Source organism: Tetrao urogallus, assembly GCF_951394365.1.
Source record: "Tetrao urogallus genome assembly, chromosome: 8".
NCBI lineage: Eukaryota > Metazoa > Chordata > Aves > Galliformes > Phasianidae > Tetrao > Tetrao urogallus.
The window spans coordinates 24,748,574-24,775,477 of NC_136821.1; the positions used below are offsets into that span (position 1 = coordinate 24,748,574).

A 26,904-nucleotide genomic window follows, 5' to 3' on the forward strand; every position below is an offset into this window, starting at 1 on the left:
CGTAAGTTTGTCTGTCTTCAGATGCTAATGTTTTGAAGAACAGATCCACTGCTGTATGTCTTAATGGTAAGATTGTTAAAAATCTCTCCAGTGCAGGATTCAGTGAGCCTGTGATAGTTGCCTAAGGATCTGAATTTTGTACATAAAAGGCTTTTTTTTCTTGTTATGTGTAACTGAAAATGAAAGGCAAATCTGAGCCCTGCAAAGTTAAGAAAAACTATAAAAATGGAATGTAGAGGATCAAGAAGAGATCTAGAAATCTTGGTATGTTTGAAAAGCAGCACTAGTCAGAGACCTCTGATACCTTTTCCGTTTCAAGTTATTCTTAAAGAATACTTCAGTTGTTCAAACCTGTAATAAGATGCATTTGTTATCATCTTTCTAGATAAGTTTCTCCAGTGAATACTTCAAGAAGCAGAGTAAGATAAAAGTTAAATGAAAAAAAAAAAAAACCAAACAAATCACAGATGCTATTTCTGATCCTTCGTGCACGCATTACTTAGTCTGACTTTCTGATTGTGTTCCAGTGTCCAAAAGATATTATTAGCTGGTACCTAACAGTTTTCCTTTTTTTTCCTTTGAATCCCTCAGTCAGTCAAACTTCCTTTTTTGTTTTGTCTAATTCTCACATCCTCTCATGATGACAGATGCACTGAAAATCTTAGTTTTTCTGTATGGAAAGAGACTGTAAAACAGAGGCTGTAAAGCATGACCAAATCTTGAACATTTTTAAATATGAATGTTTGTATTCTTTCAGGACATCCAGACTGAAGCTCTAATGACTGTAGGTAATTTGTTAGTGGATCAGATTTGTTATCTCTTACATCCTGTGCAAATGATGATGGAATCACTGGGAACTAGCATACAAGTATATTTATACTTTTCCTAGCATACAAGTATATTTAGAAGGTTAAAGCAAACTTACAGGCTACTGGTGCATTGTTATACTCTTTCTAAACATTGAGTGCGATTGCTATAACATATGAACAGATAAGTTTTTATTCCATAAATTAACTACCTCATTACTTGTTAAATAAATTGAAATAACAGCAATTGCTTTTTAACTGTATTTTATTATTTTCTTTTCCAGGTCTGCAGTAATGAAGCCACTTGTATTTGTAATTTCTCCTGGGCTGGGACAGACTGCAGTATTGATGATCCTATCAGGGATACTGGTAACAAGAAAGATGAAGGATCCAAGGGTTTGTGTGATTTCAGTTTTGATACTATTTCAAATATTTATTACTCTTTGTGCGTGTGTGTGTCAGTACCACAGTAAAATTCTGCTTCATGTAAATGATGTAGGTCTTCCTCCTTTGAGAATTGCTTAAACTATTTTTCTAATTTACATTTTGGGGAGATCTCAATAGGTAGCAATATGCAGTTTCTTTTCTTTTTTTTTTTTTTTTAATCTTTTTTTTCAGGGTGTTTTTTTTTGTGTGTGTGATTGGAAGCTCACTAAATGTAGCTCTTCTACTTTACATGTCTGAGTATTTATATTTTATTAGAGATTTCCACTTCCCATAGCCATTCTCACATAATTCTGATACTGTGGAATAAGAAATAGGAAGAAGTGGAGTGTTCCTGGTGAAAACAGCTTTGGTTCTGGGGCACTGAGATTTCAAGGGATAGGAAAAAAAAATATTCAGGACTTTCATTATTCTTACAACCATTATTGCTTACTCTTGTTTATATAGAAGGTATTCAGTTCAGCTGAATATGAGGACTTATTGAGGAAATAGTTAATCAAAAATGTTTTCCGAAGGGAAAGAAAGGCATCTGAGATTCTCTTTGACTTCTCTGCCTTGGGCTGTCTAAGGTTTTTAAACTTTTCCTGTCATCAGGACATTGCCCTTATCAGACTGTCTTCATCCAGAATTATGTGTTTACAGATAAAGCAATAAGCAAATTATAAACCTGAACAAAATTTTGCAGCTAAATTCCATTTCTGAAGTCTTCAGACCATTCTATAAAGCTGATGAAAAGAAGCTTAAAAATGTAGTACTTACACTGCAGTTGATCACTCTTTGAAGTGTCCGGGGCTTCAGAGGAGTTGGACTCAATGACCTTTGTTGGATCCTTTCAAACTGGGGATACTCTGTGATTCTATGATGAGGAGGCAGAATTTTGGTGTGTCCCTCTAGAATTGCTCCAGTTCTGTCAGGTCTGCCATAATCTTTTGGTCCAGTGGGTTCCAGTAGAGCTTTACCAAGAACTGTGGAAGAGGCCATCTCAGAACAGGTTCCTAGCATGAAGGAAGCTGTGTAAAACAGTCTGGATTTCTCTTTGGAAATATTTGCAGGTACTTCCTGGACACCTAACCCTGCTGCAGTTCTTTATAGAGCTGCCTGTTCGTACGCTGTCTTACAGAGATTCTTATCATTCCACTTTCCTAATGTTGAAACACTGCTTATAAACTCTGAAGTACTGTGTTGCTGATTTCCAAATCCTAAGCAGTTATTTCATCCTGTTTAGGGAAAAAAAAAAAAAAAAAAAAAAAAAAAAGCAACAGAGGAGGTATATTCATCTTGGTTAGATTCTGGTAATTGAAACTAATTGGTATAATTTCAAATGGACAGACATGTAGTTTATACTCCAGTTTTCAGTGGACTCCACTGAAAAGAGGGAGAATATTTTTGTTACAATGTGATTCAAAGAATTTCAGAAAAGGAATTATTTTTGTATGTTCTTATAGTAATTTATTGATGTTGAATCACCTACAAATGAATTTAGGAACCTGAATACTGACAGATACTATAAACTCCTTAGGTGTGTTAATAGAGGATTCCATTGAGAGATGATGTCAACAGAATACAGAAATAATTTTCCATAGTTCTGAAAAGATCCAGAGTACTAAAATAATTTCCATTATTTTATCAGTGCTTCCTTTGTCATTGCCAGTGTACAAGTCTGAGACAGAAACCAAAATACTCGTTTTTCCTTAGCCCTAAATTTCTGTTATATTTCAGAGACAGAACCAGTCTTCTTTTCTCAAAACTAAAAAAAAATAGAACATAGAGTCAATTATGAGAACATCATCACATCTCAACCAAATCCAACATCAGAGAGTGATATCTAGTATGAATATAATCTGACTTTCTAAACTCAAGCAAATGCAAGAAATCAAGCATAGGCAGAGGTAATAGCCATACCTGTGTGTCAAACCTTCAGTTTTTGCAGTTTTGATCATGGTTGCTGACTGCAGTAAATGCATGAGAGTTTAAAGCAATTATATTCTCATAAGTGGAAAACAGTGAATTATGTTTTTCTTGCTCTTCAAAGCACATGTCCACATGTAAAGAAAATGGAAAAAGTTTTCAAGTATCACACTGTAGATGTACTTATTTTCCTCTGTATTAGAAAATGTTGGATCTATTTTCTTCTTTACAGTAAGCAAGTTTGTCACTTATGGCAGCAGGTGTGTTGAGTTTTGACTGTCAGAAGTTTAGATATTTGACAGATTCAGACTGAAATCTCCCAGGAAGTACCTGCAAAAAAGTAGAAAGCTATTTTGTATTGTAATAGCAATATTTTTTACATGAACCCTGGCAAATGTTTTCTAGTCCTTCTACAGTTCTGTTACAAATCATCATTTCAAATAAATCCAGATCACTTCCATCTACCTATTTCCTTATACCACATACAAGTACAGACACCAGCTCTTTCTTACAAGAGCAACCTCTTGATGAGCTCTTTGCATTAAATTTAGTACCTCTGTTGGAAGTGTTATACTTGGATAGAAGAGGGGGAAAAAAGTAAATAAACCAGAATCCTCTTTGCGCACTGTCAAAAGCTTTGGGAAAAGATTTGCTTAAGTCAGGAGCCCTGGTACGTTACTGAGTTGAGGGCTTTAATTTCGTCTGGTTTCAGCTACTTTCCTTATGGTAAGAAGAAGGTAATTATTTAGGGAGAGGTTATATAGCTTTTCAGAGATGTGAAAACTCAAATGGCTTTAAAACTTTTCACACTTTTTCCACGCGTTTTTCTTACTATGTTTTAACTATGTATAGGAAAATAGTATTGGTATTTGTTTATCTAGTATTATGATAGCTGATAATTTCAGCTTTTTGCTGCACTTTTGAGAATTCTGTATCATCCATCAATTACTGGTGCCTCTATACTATATTTGAGGATTTAAAAATTAGTGGTCCTTAAGTATATTGATACATACGTCTTCAATTAGTCTAAACTCTGCAACCTACTGTACCAACAGACCCACAGGAGAGCAGCTCAGGATGGTAGGTGTTTTGGGAAGGAGCTCCTGCTGCTGGTGGTTGGCTACTGCAGAAACTTTGAATTCTTTTGCAGTGTTGGCTAATGGTTTTGAAGTTGGTGGGACTCCATATACACACAGGGTCTTTCTTGGCATTGTCATTTATGGAACTGGGACTTTGTTTGACTAGTGGAATACTGTTTGTTTTTAACACGAGAACTTACGTCTCAAGTGTATGTGTGTGTGTGTGTGTGTCTGTGTATATGAAACAAACAAAATTAAGAAGCAATTTCAAAAGAGACTCCCAAGCATGAAGATGATATAGTCTTTGTCCCTGAAAAAGTTCCCATTAGAGAATTCATATGCTTGTTTATGTTCAATTATGATGCAATGAATCTATCAACATTTTAACTTTTTTTTTTTTTTTGCAACGTATGAAATATAGATTTTTTTTTTCTCAAAAAGTTTCTTCCAAAAATGAGAAATAAGGCCTCAGCATATTAAGGCTCTGTAAACATACTGAAGTGCAGAACGTTGTGCAGAAGCACAGTTCCAGGGTCAGTTTTACCCTTTAAAAGGTGTTGTATGTCTTTCTATTTATATAATGTAGAGTGGTAAATACAGTTACAAAGGGAAATACTGCAAACGAGTAAAGGAATTAATTTAAATCATTTTTTGGTGTTTTTTTCCCCACACAAAAGAACTGTTTCTAAATGAACAGTTTTCATTTGCTTAGTTATATACTATGGATACAGTATGTTTCTGATGACCAAAAGGAAATTTTCTTGTTGGTGATTCATTTGTTTTGGCTGTTTTAAACTTAGTAAAGTAGTAAGTTGAAGATGTTCCCTGTTTAAGTAAACAAGAATACAATCACAAGCTAAAAGAAGTAGTCTTACATTTATGGGAAAACTTCTCGCTGAAATATTTGCAGGTATTCAAGTAAGACAAAACTTATATCTGAATTTTTAAAGCTACAGTATTTGGTAAATGAGAGTTTGCTAAGAGGCTTGAATTGTTTACCAGACAAGAGTTTATAAAGTATTCCTTTGAGGAATTATTTCATGTTTTCATTTCAGACATATATGATGTGATCCTTTTCTTAAAAAATCTTCCCTTTTCCCTCCACACAGTGAGCATGGCCACTAACAGGCTAATAGGTGCAGTGGCAGGGACCATTCTGGCCTTGGGGGTGATTTTTGGAGGCACAGGGTGGGGAATAGAGTAAGCATTTTTCGTAGTTTGAGTTTTATGTTTGGTGCCTAGTGTGTGAGGTAACCGTATGCACCTGAGCTCCCTGTGTATTTACCCCTTTAGCTTTGTCATGTGGTGATCGTATTTGTCTGTGACTTGACTGTGTTTGTGTCGTCTGATTTGCTCATGCAGTGTTGAACCTTCTCCTGTCTGGGATAATGTGGGGCATAAAACAAATGAGTTTGTGAATTTTTAATTGTCACAGTGAAATTAAATGTCTGAATGTTTACATTACACCAAATTCAGAAGACAATGGGGAAAAAAAAAGTATGTTTGTAATTACTTCGCAAAATAGAATCAGGGTGACCTGGGCTATTTGATAAAAAGCAGAAACATGTTCTTTGTGGCTTTTAGTCTGATAACTATTAGCTAATAGTATATATAGTAGTATAGTATATTTAGTAGTATATATAAACAAATAATTTTACAGTAAGGCTTCCAGTTATTCTGTTTCTAGTATTCCATTACCATGAGACAGTAGAATACTGAAGCATAGAATTCATATGTGAATACATGTAAGCAGTTTTTACCATCTTCATAATTTTGGGGAACTGGAATCTTAAGTGTTTGCCTATTAACTCAATCTTAGCAGTGGCTATTTGATTCTTGTATATGTATACAGGGCTTGCAGGAAAGATGGAGATTACCAGGCCCTGTAGCAACACAAGGGGCAATGGTTTTAAAACTGAAAGGAGATAAATTTAGATTGGATATAAGAAATACATTTGTACAATGAGGGTGGTCAGGCAGTGGAACAGGTTGCCTGGGGAAGTTGTAGATGCTTCAGTATTGGGAGTGTTCAATAGCAGGTTGGATGGAGCTTTGAGCAACCTGGCCAAGTGAGAGGTGCCCCTGCCCATAGCAGGAAGAGTGGATGATATCTTTAGAAGTCTCTTCCAACCATAACCATTCTATGAAAAATGGCTGCTTAGGATTCATTTATTATTTAACACAGTTTGGTAACTTGTCCATTAACTTAACCTGTCTCAGATCTCTCTTCTGTCTGAATTTTCATTGAATTTTTCCACAGTCTTTTTTCAAATATTTAACAACCAGGTAACGCAGTCAGAGGAGAGATGTTAAAAAGTGGCCATTTAATGAGTTGGATAAAGATGTAATTTATATTCTAATCCATATTTAATTTATATTCTAATCCCTATATTTTTTTCTGTGGAAAGAGAGCATTCTATGTCTGGAAAGAAATCAGCTTTAGAGTTTTTAACAAGGTTTCTAGAATTTTTTATGGGTCAATTAGTTTCTGTGTTTCCAGTCTTTTGTTGTGTGCAATCATTTGATAAAATCCAGAGTAAGCCATACATCCAAGTTGGATACAGTAGCTCATTAAGTTGTGAAATGTTGAAAGCAAGCCTTAATTGGGAGTACAGTGCCCATCAAATGGCATTCATTTACCCTGCACCATACTCACTCCTATTAATTTAGAGCCAGGTGAGACTTCAAAGGTAAGTCTATGCAAGGTATTTTCTAAATCGTGAAAAATTAACTTTTAATTACTGTTGTAAAATTTGTGTACTGCTCATATCTGTAAAGCTCACTCTATTTCTTTCCAGTTTTTTATTAATATTACTAAATATTCTTTTTGTATGAATTGCAGGAAGCAATTTTTTGAAACAAAGGCTTGGGATACTGTTTAAGCCTCATATAATTTTGCTATGCTTCCTTGTAGCAAATAATCATTCTTCTTGAAGTAAATGTGTAGCCCTCAGAAAGGAAAGTATTAACTGAAGTTCATGGCAGAATACAAGGTAGTTTTTTGTTGTTCCCCCCCCCCCCCCCCCATGAAAGATGAGGGGAAAGTACTTTTTTATTTTACCTGAGTTTTATGCCTACTTATTTATAGTGATAAATCATGCTTATTTTCAGCATCACTTCATGACATGTTTGCAGAGTAATTGTTTCATTCTGATTAGTGTTACTAACATAAACTGAGGGCTTAGTTTTCATTTAGCTACTGGTGTATCCCAGAGCACTGATACAGCAAGTACGAGATGGATACAGTGAAGTTAGGTCACAGCTCTAAATCCTAGACCCTGAGGTACTTTCTTTTTGTAGTGTCTGGGGCCTGGCAGAAGGTTAAAATGTCAAACTACTACAGCTGTCCTTCCTTTGCTGATCTCTGGCTACTCCTTTTTCTTCCTTATGTTAGCTGTCATATAACATTCAAAACTCAGTGTCATTTTATTGCTGTGTTGAAACTTTGATTTTCAGAGGCTGGGAGAGGAGGAGCTAAGAACTGTTTCTAAAGACTACTCCTGAATATTTAAATGTTTAAACATAGTATGCAATATATTGCAAAAGAACTGTTGTGTTGGTTTCGATTTGCCTTGAGCTCAGATGCAATGCAATTACCTTTACATCAAAGACCGCTCAATAGGCTTTTTTTTTTGTGCAGAGCAATTAAAATGGTAAAATGCTCAATTGTATTGTCTGTTTTCTTGCACTCTGTGAAAGTAGAGCACTTAAGGTTCAGTTATGAATTTCTTATTTAGGTGTTCTCTTCCTTCTCAGAAAAGTGCACAAATATATTTTGTGCTGCTGCTTTTTGTTGCTCTTTTTTTCCTGCTCCACCCTTCCCCTACTTTGTTGTTAAGTAGCTTCTTGAAGATGTGATGAAGACACGCTTTGATGTTTGGAAAGCTTAATGGGAATGCAGCTTTTATGTCAACTTCTGTCCTTATTATGTAATCCTTTCCTTTGTCAAGAATTGTTTGTAAACTTAGCATTGACATAACTAGGAAAAGTCTGGCCTCAGCAAGTGGTTCTAGATACTGTCAGCTCAAATTAAAGCATCTACCACCTTTCACAGTCTGTATTAAGTAGGGGGTTGTGATTTTTTTATTCCCCCCATTTGCTGTAGTCATAAAACATACAGCATTTATATTTTTAAGTTAAGTAATTCTTCACAAACATCTCAGTTGAAAATGTCTTAGTTGAAAAATCAATTAACTAGATAACAGGAAAAGTGGAATTTACCCTCTAGTACTACATGTTTATCTATGGTAGAAGTTAACATAGCCCACAGTGCAGAGACCAACAGATTTCTTCATTCTCTTGTTAAAAGTAAATTGGGCCTGCTGAAATTGTCTACAGACATCACCCTGTGCGTGCTGTCTACATTCCTTACCTTGTTGACTACCCTTTAAGTTGCTTCACTTTATGTGAATATAGTGGTTGTTTTTTTTACATCTTTCTTACCGTAATCCTTTATCACAGGTCCTAGTGCCACCAATCTTATAATAGGCTCCATCGCTGGTGCCATCCTGGTAGCAGCTATTGTCCTTGGGGGGACAGGATGGGGCTTTAAGTAAGCAATGCCGCATGTCTTCTCTTCAGTGGCTCTGGCAGTTCTATTTCTTGCTTTCATCACTGAATGTTGAGTTCCTGCTACAAGAGTTTTGAGTTAACTCCTATGCAATTGACAGTAAACTAAAGAGAGAAATTTACACGCGTGCTTAACAAGCAGAAGAAATGGATTCAAAACTAGCCAACGTCATCAGGGTGCAAAGTTGAACAGCCACAAAAGAAACAATTTAACATTCGTGAGTTCATCTACAGTTAGCAAGCAAGCTCTTGTTTTCACTTCCAGCTAGTGGTGTCATTCTCTTTCAAGAGAAAATGAATACAAGGGTTTAAAAAATCCAAATGATAAATTTCTAACTGCTAAGAGCTATGGCTTCCTCAAGATTAACCTTCCCTCTGCAGCAGACAATACCTTTCTTTGCCTGTGAATTTGACTGAGCAGGTAGCAGTGACTGACCTGTGCAACCTGTGATAGGGACCTGCTTTACAGGAGATTGGACTTTATGATCTCTTGCGGTCCATTCAATTCCATGATTACTTAAGTCCGTTCACTTGAGATGAAAAGTACATTTTATATATATATATATATATATATACACACACATACTGTATATACATTATAGTACATTAAAACTATGGTTTTTTAAATATTAGTTTTTCTTATGTGAAAATGCTGTGTACTGGCAGTAGGTGAATAGTTTAAGTGAAAAAAGTGTCTTGCTAAAACAGCTGTCTCAGAAATACTGCGGCTAACTTTTGGCTCTTGTTGCTGATTTTTTTTTTTTTTTGTATTATTATTGACTCACGACTTTTTAAAGAATTTCAGCTTAGGTTTTGAGAGAACATTTTGAAAGCTCTTCGGAAAATGAAAACTGTTCTCACCCATTTCAATTCAATGTGCTTTATTATCAAGAGCAAGTAGCAACTCTTATCAAGAGTTACAAGTGAAATGACTACAGTCATTCTACTCATAACTGTTAAAGAAGAGTCTTAAGTCTTAAAGAAGAGAACAAATGTTCTTGTTTTTCTGGCAGTGTGAAGTCTGTATGCACACACCGTCCAATTTTTGTTAAAGAAGGCCTTAATTTAGAACCCGTGGTTTTTTAGCCTTAAAAATCAGTGCTAAGCACAGCAACAAGTAATTTCTCATGATATTTTTTGCTATTGCTTTTCAATAATGTGAATTAAAACGAGCCATAATAAGACAAGCTAATTCCTCAATTGGGGTTTTATAATAATTGAAAGAACGTAATATATGGTCCGTATTCATATTCTATATCTGAGTTGAGAAGTAGGAAAAAAAAGTTTCCTAATTGATTAAGAAGTTTATCAGAATAGAAAATAATGATCAGGCCTGCTTATCTGTTCATTCAGTTTCAAAGTCACCTAAAAACATTCGTTGTCTTATTTTTGAGTATTTCATTTTCTTAGGATCCGGTGGCCATAATGACACATGCATATAGAAGAAAAATGCAGCTAACTATCTCTCAGCCCAGGTGAAAACAAAATAGTTTGCCCTTTCTTCTGAAAATACACTTCTTACCTCCTGTGGAACTGCTTTCCAGTGTCGGTGCTTTCAGAAGGACCCAGGACCTGCTGCATTCTTTCTGGTATTTCTCCCACCGCTGTTCTGGGCTCCGAGCGATGCAGCAGAGCTGGCGGTGAGCAGGGACGGCAGCGCTCCCTGTGCATCCCAGCACAGGCATTGGCACAGTCGCAGCACTGGTGTTCCAGGCTCCTCATCTGCTTCAGTAAGAACAGATGTTATCCAACATTTCAAAAAAACCTCAGTTAATCATTATTTTTTAAGCATAGGTAGGTTATCTTTTTAACACCTGCTGATAGATTTACTTACCTTGAGCTTCTGGTTTTGTTTGGTTTTTGTTTGTTTTTTTTTTTTTACAGCTCCTTCTCGGTTAAATAATTTAAGTCCCCCTATTTGTACAGTCAACATCCCTGGGTCAGCCTCTAGTACTTGTAGTTGCCACAGCGTATCTCAAAGCACCAAAATTTTAATATAGTCCCATATAGTTTTTGTGGTCTCATAGTATTTCTGAGATAAATGTTTTTCATATTTATAAACAATTTAAAAAAAAATTGTTAATGAACATTTGATTTGTTGTGTTACTTCATCTTGTCTATTACTCAAAGCAAGGGATTCCAGTGAGGTCTGTATTTTAGAGTATTCAGTAACAGATTTGGATTCAGCTGTGGGAGAGACCGAAACTGATAGATTGGAAGATGTCTTTATGTGTAGGTGCAGTCTAAGCATTGAGCTTTCCCTCAGAATTTCAGTACATACTGGGCATATTCTGTAGCATTAACTAATTGATGCACTTTTTTTTAAACGTATCCCAGAAGATGCTAAATTATAGGAAATAATTCTCTTTTTCCCTAAACAAACAAAGTATGTAAGCAGCACAGAAAAAGTCAGGTAAGCTGTCGAACTAATTTGTTGTTTTTTTTGTTTTTTTTTTTAATGCTTCAGTGCAATTAGCTTTTCAACTAAATACAACCCAATTTTCTGTGAGACTTGTGTTAATATTTCTGTTAAAAGCTTTCCTTTTTGAGAACAATCATATATAGACTTCTCGACTGTTAACGTTAGGAACACCACAAGTACATTTTGCTGAAAGAACTGAGTTTTCCTTTTGGACCAGCGTTCTGATGTCAGAGATGTGTTTTAATAGCATCTATATTTTTCTGACACAGTATTTACTCCTGAATAACAAACTTGTAATACAAAATATAATTTGTTGACAGCACGCTACAACTCATTAAAACACAAAAACTTTAGGTGTTTTCTTCCTCTTTGTAAGCTAGCTCACGCTTTAACAACCAGCGGCCCAAACTGCAGCCCTTCTGTAGCAGCTGCTAGCATTGCAAGCAGTGTGGGTATGCGTACACTTGAAAGTTTGCACGAGCAGAGATGGTTAGACAATTCCTCCCTGTCTTAAATAATGCAGTATTTGATAGTTTATTTCTTCTTTGTGCTTTGCCTCCCTTCAGCTACTCTCACAAGTGTTCCACTTTGCATCCTGCTGTCAGTCCTTTGCCTGTGTATTTGTAGAAAATTGTTATTTCTGTAGAGAATCTGTATTGGAAAAGACTCTTGAAGCTGCTCTTCTTACAAGAGCAAGACACAAGTGCTCATTCATTCTGTAGCAGAACCTCAAATACACCGGCCTGGCCTAGCTCACAGCTTGAAGTGCATGTTTCTTTTGGGGGTTGGTGGCTTTTCAACTTGTGTACAAAAGAGGGCTAGCACATGTAGACCCTCATACTTTGCTTCAAATCTATCTGGAGAGACAGATGAGGATTTTAATGTGTCCTTTAAAAGCAAGCAATATGTTTAGTCTCTGCAAATACGAGAGAAGGTAGCTAATGCTTTACAAACTGGGAGATGTGATTTCTGTTTCACAGGTTATCAGATTTTCATATGAACATACGGTACTGTGGTGTCAAGTCCAAATCAAACGTAAGCTGCAACTAAGCAAACTTTGTTCATGAACTGAGATGGGGTGGGGGGAGGCTTGAGGGGGAAGCATAAAAGGCGGCTTGATGCAAGCTTAGAGAAATGAGGTTAAGACTTCCAGTTTCAAGAATGAATTCTAGATTAATTTTTCTAATCAAGTTGATGTGTGGATAGGCTAAGGAAGAAAAAAGTTTGACTGATTGAATTTTCAGGGATATAAGAGTCTCATTAAACATTTCTGGCTTGAAGTTAAAGGCTTTGAGAGGAAACCTCGTTAGGATGTAGATTTTACTTCAGTTGAGCCTGGATAGTACTTGTAAAGCTGTTGGATTTTAAACTGCACTACATATTTCTCTCTACTCTGCTGGGAAGTACGTAGAAATACGGTATTCACGAAACATGACATTCATTTCAATGTAGCAAATCTGTGCAAGATTTCAGTACATGACATTTTATACAGGACTGATCTAGGAAGGACGTTTTTACAGTGAGAGTAGTTTTTAATGTGGGCTTTTTGTATTGGCTGCTGCAATGTCAGTTTAAGGGACACATGATTGCTTATTTTTCTAGCGTATATTCATTCTTGGAAAGCAGTACAAGGCAATTTCTAGTAATGAAGCAGTGCTGCTAAGAATCAATACTAGGGGAAAGCACATGAAAAGCTGCTTCTCATTGTATCACTTCACTGACAGTGAAGAACTGATCATAGGTACCATTCTGTATAGTTCCAGCAATTGTTTCTTAGCTAGAGCTCAAGCTTTCTGTTTTTTAAGCAGAGGATTAATAGTTAGACTGAAGACTTGCACAGTCCATATAGATGCTACTTTTTTAGCTGGTCCATGCAAATGCACGTAGACCCCAAAAGCTTATGCAAGATAAAGCAGTAAGACACTTGATGAGGAATAAGGTTTCAGTCCCTTACCAGCCCTTCCTTAACGCATGCAGCATGACCTGGATACAGCCATTACCTACACAAACATCAGTGTTAGAATCACACAATGTGTTTTTTCCCTTTTTTTTTTTTGAACTATTACAATAAATAGCAGGTCAATATTTTAAGCTGCTAATTTTAGCCTCTTGTTTTCTTAATTTCAATCAGGTATTGTGGGTTTTTTTTTTTTTTTTTTTTTTTTTTTCAAGAAAAGTGTTATTTATTTAATCTCTTAAACCAGAATTTGAATCCTACGTTAGGAGGAATGCTTATGAAAACATTGGTTATTTTAAGTGATTAAACTAGCGGTTTGGAATAAATTTTTATGTAGTTAAGAAAAGGACTTGCAAAGTAATTTACTGTGTCACCATATTACTAACTAGTGGGAAATAATGCTAAGGATTACACAGAAAGGTATTTCTTGCATATATTGAGCCTTCTAAAAAAATATTCTGAAATACTTCTCATTTGTAAAGACAACCATATTATGCAGACAGTGTTAGCTGTATCATTTTACAGTGTAGTTTGCTTTTTTGATTCACAGTAGTCTATAATTCTGGTCACGTTAGGTGTTTTTCTGGTCGGATCAGAGACTGAAATGCTGAGAGTCATTACTTAACCAGGCATTAAAATATTAATTGCAAGAAGTTAAAGTTCTCACAGATTATTTTTTTTTTATTTTACACGAAACAACAAAGAAATGCAGCACCCTTCTGTGTGGTCTGCTGTAGCCCCTAGCTTTCAAATTGCTTTTGCTGCACTGTTTAAAGAGAGCAGGCTTGTTTTTTTCAGGTAGAGGGAAGAATTTTAAAGGTTATTTCATTAATTTTTTCAGTTGTGTATCACAGGTAATTATTGTCATACATTAAAACATTCCACTGATTTTCTAACAGAAAAGTTGATTCATCTTGTGACACAGGCTCTACCTATGCAGTGTTTGCACTGCTACCTGTCAAAAGCTATTTCAGCAAAGCGCTGTTGTTTGTGTCCTGGGCCAAGTGCTCAGAGCTCCTGTTCTTCAAATACTTTAGTTGTGTGCAGCTAGGCGTGATTATGGGCCCAAAGTAATAGGCAGGTATGAAAGCAGGCCCTGGAGATACATCTAGTTAGATGATGTGATTGGACCAGAGCCACGGAGATTTAGCAGAAGCTTACTTGATGTTTAGCTGAACGCTGTACAGGAACCTTGTGCTGCTATAAAACATAGCTATGAAACGGTGTGGACTGCAGCTACTGAGGATGTGATAGTCACCTAGTTTTCCTTTTTGTTGTAATTTTCTATGGGAAGACAGCAACTTGTTCTATCTGCTGATTTAAGAATACTGTCTTCATTTTAGCATTAAAATGGTTGATAACTCATGATGAAATTGTAAGGCAAGTTTGGGTGGCACCTTACTGTACAGCTCTGTAAAGCACTGAGATCACAGCAGAAAGATGTGGCAGGCCCTCCTTGATGTTTTACATGTGTGTACCATGCTGCCCTGTTCACACTGTACCTGATACTTAGGATTTCAGAGACTATTTTGCATTCTTACCTTAGATGTTTTTCTGGTGTGTCAGGTGTTTGGTTTTTTTCCCCCTCGTACCACACTGTTACCAGAATATCCTAAGTGAAGAAAGACAGTAATTTAATTAGTATCACATTCCTCAAAGTGTGTATTTCAGCTAGATGAAACTAGAGAATGAGCATTGTTTGGTCAGGTCAGATGCAGGGTGAGGGCATTATATTCGTACTGTTTACAATACGGCAGTTTCAGCAAGTTGACCTAGAAAAAAAAAAGTATACGCTCGCCTCAAACTTATCTGCTGTACAGAGAGGATGGATTGAGACATTGAAGTAGTATTAGCCCAGCGGGTGTTATTCCAGTACTTGTGGAAGGCAACTGTTAGAAAGATGAACGTAGTGATATTTTAAAAGCCAGTCATTCTTAAACAGCACACACCTTACAAACATGTAGACAGTGGTACTCAAAAACCAAACAAAAGATGCCCAGGAATGACCAGTCTTTAGCAGTCTTCTCAAAGAGAATTTGCCTTTGCACACATTTGTTAGTCTCTTAACCACAAGGAAAGCTTTGCCTATAGTATACTTACTAATATTTCAGCAGTTATAGTAGTTAGCGGGCCTGCAGAACATAGGAAATCCTGGGGATGGTATGTAGCTTTTAGGGAATTTGTGAATTCCTGTTCCATATTTTTTGCATGTCAGTTTGGTGGCGGTAGTGGTGCATATGCCCAGTGGGACAACTAAATGCATGAGCCCCTTGCTTGATGCCCCACATAAAGCCAGATACCGGGGAGGTTGCACCTAACTTTTGTTGTTGCTTTGTGATGTCTTGCTGTTTGACATAGGGTAGATACCAGTATCGTAGGAGCCTGGATATCACCTACTGGCTTGCTATCTGCTTTTAACATTAAATTCTGATTACAACTTACAGAACTGTCCAGTCTCCTTCGAGTGTGATGTCTTTGCTGTATTTTGCACCTTAATGAGATTCACAGCAATTGTGGTCGATGGTGTGGTAAGAGCTCACAGAGGCACTTTGAGCTTCCTCACATACAACTTGCAAACTAAATTCTGATATAACCAAAGATGAGCACCTGCTCTGAGAACCCAAGTCTCTGTGTGCTTACATACTACTTTTGGCTCACTTTGCTTAGGCACATGCATGCATGCTTTCTTGGCCTAGCGGACACACACTACTATGGTTTGAGCATTTCAACAAATACAGACCACTTCAACTACTACAAAAATAGATTCTGTATACCATCATGATTTTTAAACTTCATAAAGAAACTAATGCTTATTACTATGCTACAGAAAGCACACGACCGAATTCCTTATTGCAAATGTTACATGCTGTCTCACTGTGAGCCTTTTACTTTACTATGACCTCAGCTTTGGTTTTCTTCCTGTCATACCTAACTAATGATCTGCCTTTCTTGTTTTTCCCTATTCCTTTTGATGCAACCTGGAAGAAATGTCAAAAAACGAAGGTTCGATCCAAGTCAACAAGGCCCTATCTGAAGAAATGCAATTCAAAGAGCTGCTTCTTTCACTACTGGTTTTTGGGTATGATATCTTTAGCTGTGCAGGAACTAAATAAGGAAGAACATAAACCATAGCTACAACGACAACGTTGAGATGTTTGGAATTGAGGAGAGAGAAAACTGTCCTTTTTGGAGATAAGTTGAAAATACTTCCTCCATTCACCTTTCACTGGTTATTATTAACTGATAAGTTAATAGCAAACTATTTCAAAATCGGTTTTCTTTTTTTCTTTTCTCAAACAAAGGAAGAGACAAAGACCAAGTGCAATAAGAGAACTATTCCAAAATCATGAAATAGCAGGAGATTTTTTTCCAGCCTACAGGCACTCTAACTTCACTTGCGTTCGCATGACTTCCTTTCTCTTAACAAACTCCAGTGGCATGAGAAGCTAATTTTGAAAGGGTAACCTGCATGGCTCACATTATAAACAACCAAGCTAGCAAGCTGACCCCAAGCAGAATCTGCAGCCCAATAACTACAAACCACTGGGAAGCTGGTAGCAGGCTCCAACTGATCTTCGGCCACGCAGTGCATTTTGTCACCAGGCCTTGGAGCTCCCTGCTCTATGAGCTCACTGTCTGCCAGACCAGGAGACTGTTGGATATGGAAGCAAGTGAGTGATGAATGGAGTTCTCCCGAGAAGGAAAAAGTGTAAATATGGAAATAAGATTTTGATGTATCATTTTCACAGATTATAAATATATATAAATATATATATATATATACAGAAAAGGATTTCCATATAAAAAGGTTCTATTCTTTATGTAAATCTATTTTTGATGTTGATTTTTTCTTTGTTTTGTTTTTGTTTTTTTGCTCCCCTCTTATTCTGTAGCATGTTTTACAGCCAGTGCTCTGGACTTGCTCAAAAAAGGCAGAGAATAGCATGCAGATGCAGGGAGTTCTAACACCAAACAGATACGATCCTAAGTTTGTGTGCTTGAAACTAAAAACAATTGAAATGTATAAATGCATATCTCTGTTTGACTATAAGTCCGGATTCCTTCTTCACTAATTTTTTTGGCAGATTTTCTGTAATATAATGTAAGAAAGTAACACCCTCAAATCAATCACGGAAGTGCCAAGATTTTTTTTTTTTAATTCTAGCTTTTTTTCCTCCAGTTGTCTAGATCCTGCGATACACAAATTTAAATAAGCCTTAAAATACTTGCAAAATGTTAAAAGCTTGGAATAAGTTTTTCTTCCCTTCTGCTTACTCAAGCCAACTTGCAAAGATAACTGACATTTCTAATGCACTCCCTGTATCTCTTTGTTGCATTCGACTTTTCCAAGTATAATGCAAAAAAAAAAAAAAAAAAAAATCAATTTTTCTCACTCTGCTTCTCCTAGCTAGTTACAAAATACACAAAATGCATATAATTTTAGGGGGTGTTGTACGCAAGATGTATCTAAATAATTACAAGCAGATTTTTCAGAAAAGTGCTGGGCAGCTGTGCTGCTCCTGTAGTAAGCAGGCTACCTGCATGTCTGAAATGGGAAAGATATGAAGAGAGCTTGTTTAGGACTCCTTTATAGGCCTTTGAGATCTGGCTCATCCTGTTTAACTTGATTTTAAAAAAAATACATGGAATAAATCATTTAAGTGAAGCAACCTAGAAATTGTATTGCTGCAACTGATAGCCCAGAAGCAAAGACTTCTGTAATTTTTGATTTAAAGGTTGGATATTAGTAACTACGGAACTGAAGTTACGTGAGGTATTCCATCTATTTTCAGTGGAAATCCATTTCTTAAGTTTGCTTTAGGAGCCAGAGCATTAATAAAAATGCTGCAGATTTCCTGTGACTGACTTTTAAAAAAAGTAATCTTTCTCATTTCAGTTTTATTTCTTATGATAACGTTGAATCCAACAGTCTCACAAGAGAATTACTACGTATCGTTTTGGTTGACAATTACTATTAAATGTTTTCAAACAGCTTTAACAATCACATTAAACACTTACTACATTAGGAGTTAAAGGTGCTGCACACAGGTAGTCGCTATGGGTACATATTGGAAGTCATATCCTGAACAATTCCTGCCTGGCCTGAAGCAGAACTAAGTTTTTATGGCAAACCAAAAATCCTTGCAAATACATCGATGTCTTATAAAGTTAGTTTGCTTGGGAACATGATCCCAAGTTTGTAACAGTTCTGCTCCCAAAGCTGTGTAACCACAATGGAAATACTACTGGTTACCAAAAATTAAAGTGAATGAAATCAACTGGATGTATGTAAGCTACCTGTGTAATAAACCTTTGAGAATCATTTCACAAACAACATTGTAAATGTGCGATGTGATGTTTTAAATCAGACCACAGTGGTCCCCAACTCTATGTACATACAGTCAGTGCTGGAGTAACTTTTTATTTACCCCAGCAGTTTCATAGGAATTATGATTTCCTGACTGAGTTTACGCTCCACTCATCAGCTGTTGCCTGTACATGGAAGTACACAGTGGCCTTCTGCCCCACGTGTATAGAATACAAGTGATGAGACAGAACAGAGCAGGTCGAGGCTGAAGTGCTTTCTGTGGCATTAGACAATAAAAGCTGTTGTAGTTAGGTGCTCATTTTCTACATTCTGTCTTTGCTGTGCTTTGAAAGGTACGTGTGCATTTAATTTGTTCATCACTGTCATCAAATGTCACTACCAGTAACGTCTGTGGTTCCCCCACTGTATGTTTGCTCCATTATTTATCTGTTCACCTGGACAAGAAACTGTGGTAACTGTACTGCTTATTCCAGTTTGCTGCATGCTCTCACTGAATTGATGTGATCCTAAAAGAGAATTAATTTGCTAGGCAAATTAACAGATGTATAGGTGCATGTTAAAGGGATTATTTAAGGCTGGAGTTTAACAAATCTTTCTTTACTATGCAAAGATGGGTACTGCACAAATTTAAGACAGATGTCTGAGGAAATGCCATAGAATACTTGAAGTCTAAGCCTACTCAGTCATGTTCTATATTCATTATTGCTTCCACTATTTTTCTTTCTTTTTAAGATTATTTGTAATTATTTTTAAGTGCACAACTTGATGTTAAATATCAGTTTTTGTTGGAAGACAATATTCATATTTTGTTGGCTGCTAATGAATGGAAACTCAATAGTCTTTGTTCTGCATCTTAGCAAGATTAAAAGATTTCATGAACATGGAATGGATGAGTTTCTAATTTTTTTCATTTTTTCCTTATTTATTCTTATTGTTGCTGTTTTTTTGTTTTTTAATTTATTTGCTCAAGATGTCACAGCTCGAGCAGTGGAAAATGACAGGAAGTTACTTTTACCAAAGATCTCAGCCTATCCCATGTCACAGCAAGGTTCCCTCTGTGAGAAGACACTGCCCGCGGGCTGTGTGACACCAGAGCAGAGCTGCATTAGTCCTCTCTGCTGGCTGCAGGGAGGGCAGTGAGACCTGTGTGCAGCAGTTAGTGGAGAGGAGCCTTCTTGCATTTCACCAGTCTGAATAATATTTAAAGCCTAGATGATGCAACTATTACAAAATATTTTGAAGGCCTTCCTAAATACTATGGTCATTGTTTTAGTGGATTACAGAATGAAACTCAATCACTGTTTTTATTTGTTTTCTCCCCATTATTGTCAGACCAACTCTGCTTTCTCAAGCTCCAGCCAGGAAAACAAAATAGTCTTTTGCCTCAGTTCCCTCAGAGATACATATACATGGCAGCATGCTTGGCATTTAGAACTGTCGTTTAATGGAGCCACTATCATCTACTATTATTTCCTACCATTTGAACTTAGAAGAATTTGTCTATAAACTGAATATTAGCATGCAAACATTTTGGCTATAGCTACAATGGACACTCATTCCTTAAAACAGAAGTTAAGAGTTTTGCAAGATACAAACATAAAAGCAATAGTGTAGAGTCATATGTGCCTTCAATTTTACAAGACGATATATAAATTATTAAAAAATAAAAATAAAAAAAGCAATCAGGTCTTTCTTTCACTACTACACAGCAAGAGCAATCTTCCTAGATCTCTCACTATGTACCACAAAACCAACACTACAACAGCTGGTCATGTACAAAGCAGAAAATCCCATGTATTCCAAATGCACTTATTACAGATTCCTACCCACAAAAGAGGTAAAAACAAAAACAAGAAACAACGTGAAACAACAGAAACAATAGAGACTGAAAAATGAAATTCAATAACTAGAAATTTTAGTAGTAGTGAAGCTAGACCAAACACTATTGAAAGCTCAAAGTCACAGGATCAGATTCATCTTGATGCTATGCATTATAATTCCATTCAGATCTATTGTTTAGAGCTCAGCAGGCAAAGCAGCACATGATCAGACATTAGCAGGTGTGTTGAAGAGGTTTTTAGTCAAACTGTGCAACGCAAGAACATAAATGCCTCTAGGTAAGTACAAGGACCACAGATGAGAGCAGTGCAGACACTCAATGTGTGTTACTTCTGAGCAACTTCACGCTGCTAGAGGCAACATAATTCGGAATACTCAGATGTACAGAAGCCCACTAATCACATGCCCATCTATTTAATCATCATTAAAATTTTCTTTTAAAATAGCCTGTCATAAAGGGGAGGCACCCCTCATCTTTATCACTGTTAGCGTAACAAGCTGTGACATAGCGTGCACTTTCTGAGCCAGCACAAGAGTCACCCCATCAAATCTGGTTAACCCAAAGCATGCAGCAATAAGGTGGTTTTTGTCTCTATTTCGTAAGCACAGCTGTGCCCAGCACCTAGGTACACCCCAGGTACAGCTGGGGATTTGGCCCAGTCTCCCTGCCCCACCAACGGCTACACTTGGTCTAACACACTGACCCAGGGGAATTGCTCCGCTTTTGGAGACGCGTTTATGTGACACTTCAGTGTGAAGAGACGGAAACCAGAGCATTGCTCCTGGTCAAAGACCAGTTCTCAGGCTTCACAAGCACAACACTGCAACACCTAAAAAGTTTTCCTAACTGTTCATGTGCCCTAGATGGATAGATTTCCTCAGCCACTGGACTTGAAAACCTCTTAATTTGCTTTTGGAACCAAAAAGCAAGAAGTTTTCACCTACAGTGTCTGTGACTGTTTATTTCTTGGAGTCCTGCACAGAAGTTCTTGAACACAGAAGTAGAGAGAAACACAGCTTACTAAAGTTCTGGACCAAGGCATAGTGCGCGGCCCGCATTTTGCCCACACACATTAGATCTGAGGTGTAAATTTGAAAATTTGCCATGAAACAGAATAGGCTCTAATCATAACAATTCAGAACAGTTATTCATTGATTTGGTCTTTCGACTGTCAAGGTCGAGTTTTTAAATGCCTACCATACACCCAATTTTAAAAAGAGACAATCCAGAACACATTAGGATTCACAGAACATTGATCATGTTTCATTACGTGAAAGCTTTACTATTCCCAGAAAGGAGCATTCAGCATTCCAGAAAAACAGACAGACCAACCACCAATGTCCAACGCAAGCAGCAGCACCAAGATACCTCACAGAGCTGCAGTACAACTGAATAATACTTGCACAAAGGTGATGGGACCAGTACTGAATGGCACCTTTTCCTGTCGAGGCAAAAGAGGAGACCAGACTGTGCTGACAGAACATACCCCTGCTTTGCATTGGTGCTCGTACCAAGCTCTGGGGCTGCAGCATTAGGGACACAGAGTTCCCACCATCTATAGCACTTAAGGTTGGCAAAGCCTGAACATTCATTCTTAGTGCAGTCACACAAAGTACGCTTCCACTCTCTCTTCAGTTTATGCAAACGGATTTGTTTATCTTCCTAGCAAGAACCTTTTTCTGAAACATTGTTTATACCACTGGTTTGCTCCAGAACAGAGCAGTAACTACGTAATTAGAGAATAACTGTACAGGACTTGCTGTAGCAATGCAGTAGTCTTAAGTAGTACAAATCAGCACTTTGAAGGAGAAAGCTCAAGCCACTTTCATAAAAAAAGCACTACAGTCTAAAGCCTGCTCTCATACATTTATTTAGGCATTTGACATATTCTGGCCATCTGTTTCATCCCCGGACTTATACCTCGTTGTATTACCCTTGGAGCGGGGCATGTTGACAAAGAAATCAGATGAATGCAGACAAAGTGCACAAGCAAGCCTGTTTGTTCTGAAGTCATTCATTTCTCCCCTGTTTCCTTTCAGGTACATCCAAACCCTACATTGCTATTGCATGACTTGTTCCATTATGAAGTTACCGTTAACAATAACATAGTTTACAGACAATACATGCTTGACTGGGATTTCTGTGTAATGAAAAAGCAGTTCCAAGAAACTGGAACTATTATAGTACCCTCCATCATTCACTAAAAGCTTCAGGAAATTAAAGATTTTTTAATAGTCCTCTGTTTAATGGTGAGGCTTTGAACTCAAGACTCAAAAAAACACCATTATTCAGAGGAAAAAAAGAAACAATTCCCTTACATAGCAGAATTCTGTCTGCATGCTGTTAAAACAGAGGGATGGACAGGTAGACAAAAGATTTGTATTTTGCATCAGTTTTTCTTCCTCTGACTTGGCTGAACATTCTCCACTAAAAACAAGAGATCTCTGGGGCAGGAACCATCTTACTCAAAAATGACCTTCAGCATCTAGACCAGGGAGCTCTGATTTATGCAGAGCTAGCTGCCCAACAGGGTTCTGACAAGCCTGTGGTCAGGCATTCAAAGTAATTCTTCACAGAGCACGCTGTTCCTTTGACATGTTTAATGAAGAATAGAACAGGAGAGCAAAAACCTTGTTAAATCAGAGTAGAGTCTCTCCAGTTGCTCAAGAGCTAATTTAAAGATAAACTTGCTAGACAGAATTTCTGCTCTAGCCTCACCTTTATGGTATCCCTTGAGAGTAAGTTTCAAAGAGCACACTTGTGAATGAAAAAAGGGTACACTTGTGAATGAAAAACAAGGGTTTCAAAGGCCTTCTCAGAGCAAACAGAGCCTATTGGGTAACAATAATAAAATCATTTAATTAAATCAGTACTCTATCTGCCTCTATCACAACGCTCCTTGAGAATGTATCTGTTTTTGTCAGAAAATGTACTACTTCACTTGGAAAATTACTCAAGAAAGTGAATATGCCTGACGATGTACGGATATTTCTAACCAGATGTTGCATGGAAACAGCCATCTTCCTCGGACAGCAGCAGCAGCGTATGGACAAGGAATTTCTGGGTTAGGGTGATGCAAGTATCTTATGACTGCCGAAGAACCCTAGGCTAGAACTGGCAGCAAAATGCATAATAAAGTAGATTGTTTGCTGGTTACAGTAGGTAACAGAGGAAAGCCAAATATCCCACCAGTCCATCCTTTAATATGAAACAAAATCTCCCCATTCTTCCCCAGAGCCTCCCACAACCCCTCTCCTGGCCCTTAAAAATCTGCTCTACCGCCTCCAGTTCCTTCTTGCAGATTAGTTGCCCTAAACAGCCTCACAGCCAAGCAGGCAGCCTCCTACCATCACACCTGGCTGAGCAAGGGAGTGCCATGCTGCAAGGTGAGTGACAGCCAACAAGCTGGCATGCTTCCCAGCAGCATGGCAACTCCCTGGAGTGCATTTCTGAGGTGAAATAATGGATAGCCACTGTCACATCCTTTAGAAGTTATTTGCATTCAGCATCATATATCAAGACATTCTTTGGTGACATGAGGGCTGCTCTGAAAGTAATGCCTCCTATCTTATTCTTCTGGCACAGTCTCAGAGGTGGATGTTGATGCTATGGCAGCAGAGGTTGAACCTTCCCGCCAATATTCTTTTACACGCTGTTGCCATCAGAGAGATAACAGCAGAAGGGCAGTCTGACAAAGTGGTGTCTGACATGGAAGTGCATATGAAGCAAATTCAGCAAATACACTTGCTGAATATTTATGGAGACCAAACAGCGCATGTGAGCACAGCGAGGCAGTGGGTGGTGCATTGCAGCAGTGGCAACAGGAGGTCACCTCTGTTGGTGCAGGGTGATTTTTTTATTTTTTATTTATTTATTTATTTATTTTTACAAGCATAGCATGCAGGCTCTCGTTCATCAGTAGTGAAGATGGATAGCTAATGGCAGTGAATGCATTTTGTATTTTGTAGCTGAGAATTTGCTCTATCAAATAATGTTATTGTGCTCTTTGTATCTGTTGTAGATTTCATGGAAATAAATAGAAGGCATTACTTTCAGACCAGCCTAGGTATGCTCCGGGTGACTTCCCAAAGTTTAATTTAAATACATTTCCCACAAGAAACATTTATCTTTTTCACAAATTAACTTATAATCAGTGTCAGTGAAGACGACACTTCAATATAGGATTAATGGCATCTAAATTGGCTCTTGGGAAGGGGCCCCAAACACACTTGTGGTGACAGAGCTGCTCACATGTGACAGCTGGTAGACAAGAAGAGAGAATAACTTTTTATTTTAGAAAAGACAGATTTCTTAATGAAGAGCTACAGAATGCATGCTCCACCCATGCTCCATTATACATGCTCAGAACTGATCTGCTCACATGAAGCACAACATGCTGCACCAGCTCACAGGTCTGCACGCATGTTACTCCAAGTATTCAAGCAAGTACCAATTAGTAGCAGCCAGTAACACACAACGGTATCCCAGGCAAATATCACAAACATCTGCCGTAACTCAAGCTATATTCTAAACTACTGAAATGTCACAAAAGCCTCGGCACACAAATAATCTAGGAATTAAACGTGAAATTAGACTTTACAATCTAGGCAGTTTTAAAAATGGGGCTTAACAGCAATGAAAATATTGCTTTCAAAAGTTATAAGCAAGAACACCTAGATGCAAGGTACATCAGGAAAGAAATTCCTGAACATTGCCATTTTGAAACAGCTAAGGTGCAGCCAACAAAGATGACTAATGATCTAATAACTTCCTGCAACTTCCCTTCAAATAATTGGAAAGATAATAGTGCCAAGGCTTTCTTGGTAGGGTTACAGCGGGGCAACAGAGCAGCAGACTAGGAAACAATCTAAATAGCAGGAAAAAAGTTTCCACTAGCAGCACTGCATTGCACTGGAGCAGGTAGCTAGTGAGACTGCTGAAATTTCACCTGTGTGAAATTTCACCTTCAAAGTCTTGGCTAGAAAAAGCCACAACTCATGACCTGATGCTAATAACAGATGTGCTTCAACCCAAGCGCCCACACCAGAAGCTATGCTCCCCTGTCCTTCCTGAGGGCAGAGAATTAGGTCCAGAGGATCAGTAGGAGCAGTGTGGGGTTGTGAAATGTGAAGCCTGCAGTTTAATCCACCAGCCTGCATCACAGGAGAAACCAGGGATTTGATTAGGAATGTGACTTCTAAGAGAATAGCTTAGAAGCCAGACATAAGGGGTCCCAGCCCATGTCATTTGCTGCCAGAGAGCACAAACATCTAATCTCATAGATGCTCACTGGACACTTACACTTAGAATGACAAGGCTGTGCCCCCACTGTCCCTCAGTCTAGCCCCGCTGATGGCTTTAAATAATGACCTTGCAACACAGGGCAGTGGGTAGGCAAAATCCGTGGTGTGATCTGCCAGACTGTACAAAACTGAAAGAGCATTGCTGTATCCAGAGGACCCAACTGAGCAGAAAGAATGAGATTACTGTGAAATCAAAGATAAAATATAACTGAGCAAAATGATTTGGACATAAACAAAGAAACTCCACAAAAAAGACCAGTACTGCGGTACACCCACCAGTAGTCAAGAGTCAACTTCAAATTATTCCAATAAAAATCCTAGGACGGGATAAAATCCACCCTGGGATTTTGGCTGCTGGCTTTAGCTAGAACAGGTCTCAGATTCAATTACAACAATGCCCTTCACAACGTTAAAAAGGAAAATTTTCAGCAGCCACATTAACCATTTATTGCAAGCATCTTGCTTGGCAGTTTGCTTTAGAGAGATGGAATTAGACCTCACTTATAACTGTCTGCAAGTACAGATACGTGGCCCTCTCAACTTGATTACACATCATCTTCATGTTTCTTTAGACACTTCCTGCTTCATGCAATGCCATAGGTATAGTGGGACAAATATCTACAGAACTCAACAGGACATTATAGCACACCCTTTATTCCTGAACTAGAAAGACTGGAAGATAATGCATTTTTGTGGTACTTGCATGCCCGAAACACAAGTTATCTTGTTGCACACAGAAGTAATAATCAAGCAGAGCCAGCACAGTCCTCTGTAAATAATCTGTCCATATGTGTATATCATAGAATAGAATCATAGAATGGCTCAGGTCCGAAGGGACCCCAAGGATCATCAGTTTCCAACCCTCCTACCACAGGCAGGACCACCAATCTCCAGATCTAGGTCTAGACCAGGCTGCCCAGGGCACCATTCAACCTGGTCTCTAGATAGATAGATAGATAGATGGCAGGTATGTTTGTTCACCTTATGAAAGCAGATACAGGAGAGGGAAAAAAAAAAAAAAAGAAAAAAAAAAAGAGGCACTTGGCATTAAAAGCATAAGTACCATTCTTTGATACAACACTAGGACCGACACAGCCTATTTATCAAGTTACACAAGGGATACAGGTAGGTGTAAGCAAATCATTTGATGAAGAATTTTTTTCATTTTTGCCCCTCTTTCCATTTATGGAATCTCCATCTCCTGCTAATAGAATATAGGCTCCTCACTGTTTGACCTTCTAGCAGAA

General features: G+C 37.7%; 1 protein-coding gene across 1 annotated transcript in view; it reads left to right on the forward strand.

Annotated features, from left to right (window-relative positions):
• ADAM23 (ADAM metallopeptidase domain 23) overlaps positions 1–16,317 on the forward strand; it is a gene marked incomplete at both ends in the record, with an annotated part of 61,475 nt that extends 45,158 nt beyond the window's left edge. Inside the window, 4 exons of the mRNA XM_079538880.1 lie at positions 1,091–1,202; positions 8,699–8,789; positions 12,209–12,263; positions 16,171–16,317. Coding sequence (XP_079395006.1) covers positions 1,091–1,202; positions 8,699–8,789; positions 12,209–12,263; positions 16,171–16,317 — 405 coding nt within the window. The remainder of the gene's footprint in view (positions 1–1,090; positions 1,203–8,698; positions 8,790–12,208; positions 12,264–16,170) is intronic.
• Between the last annotated feature and the right edge of the window lie 10,587 nt (positions 16,318–26,904).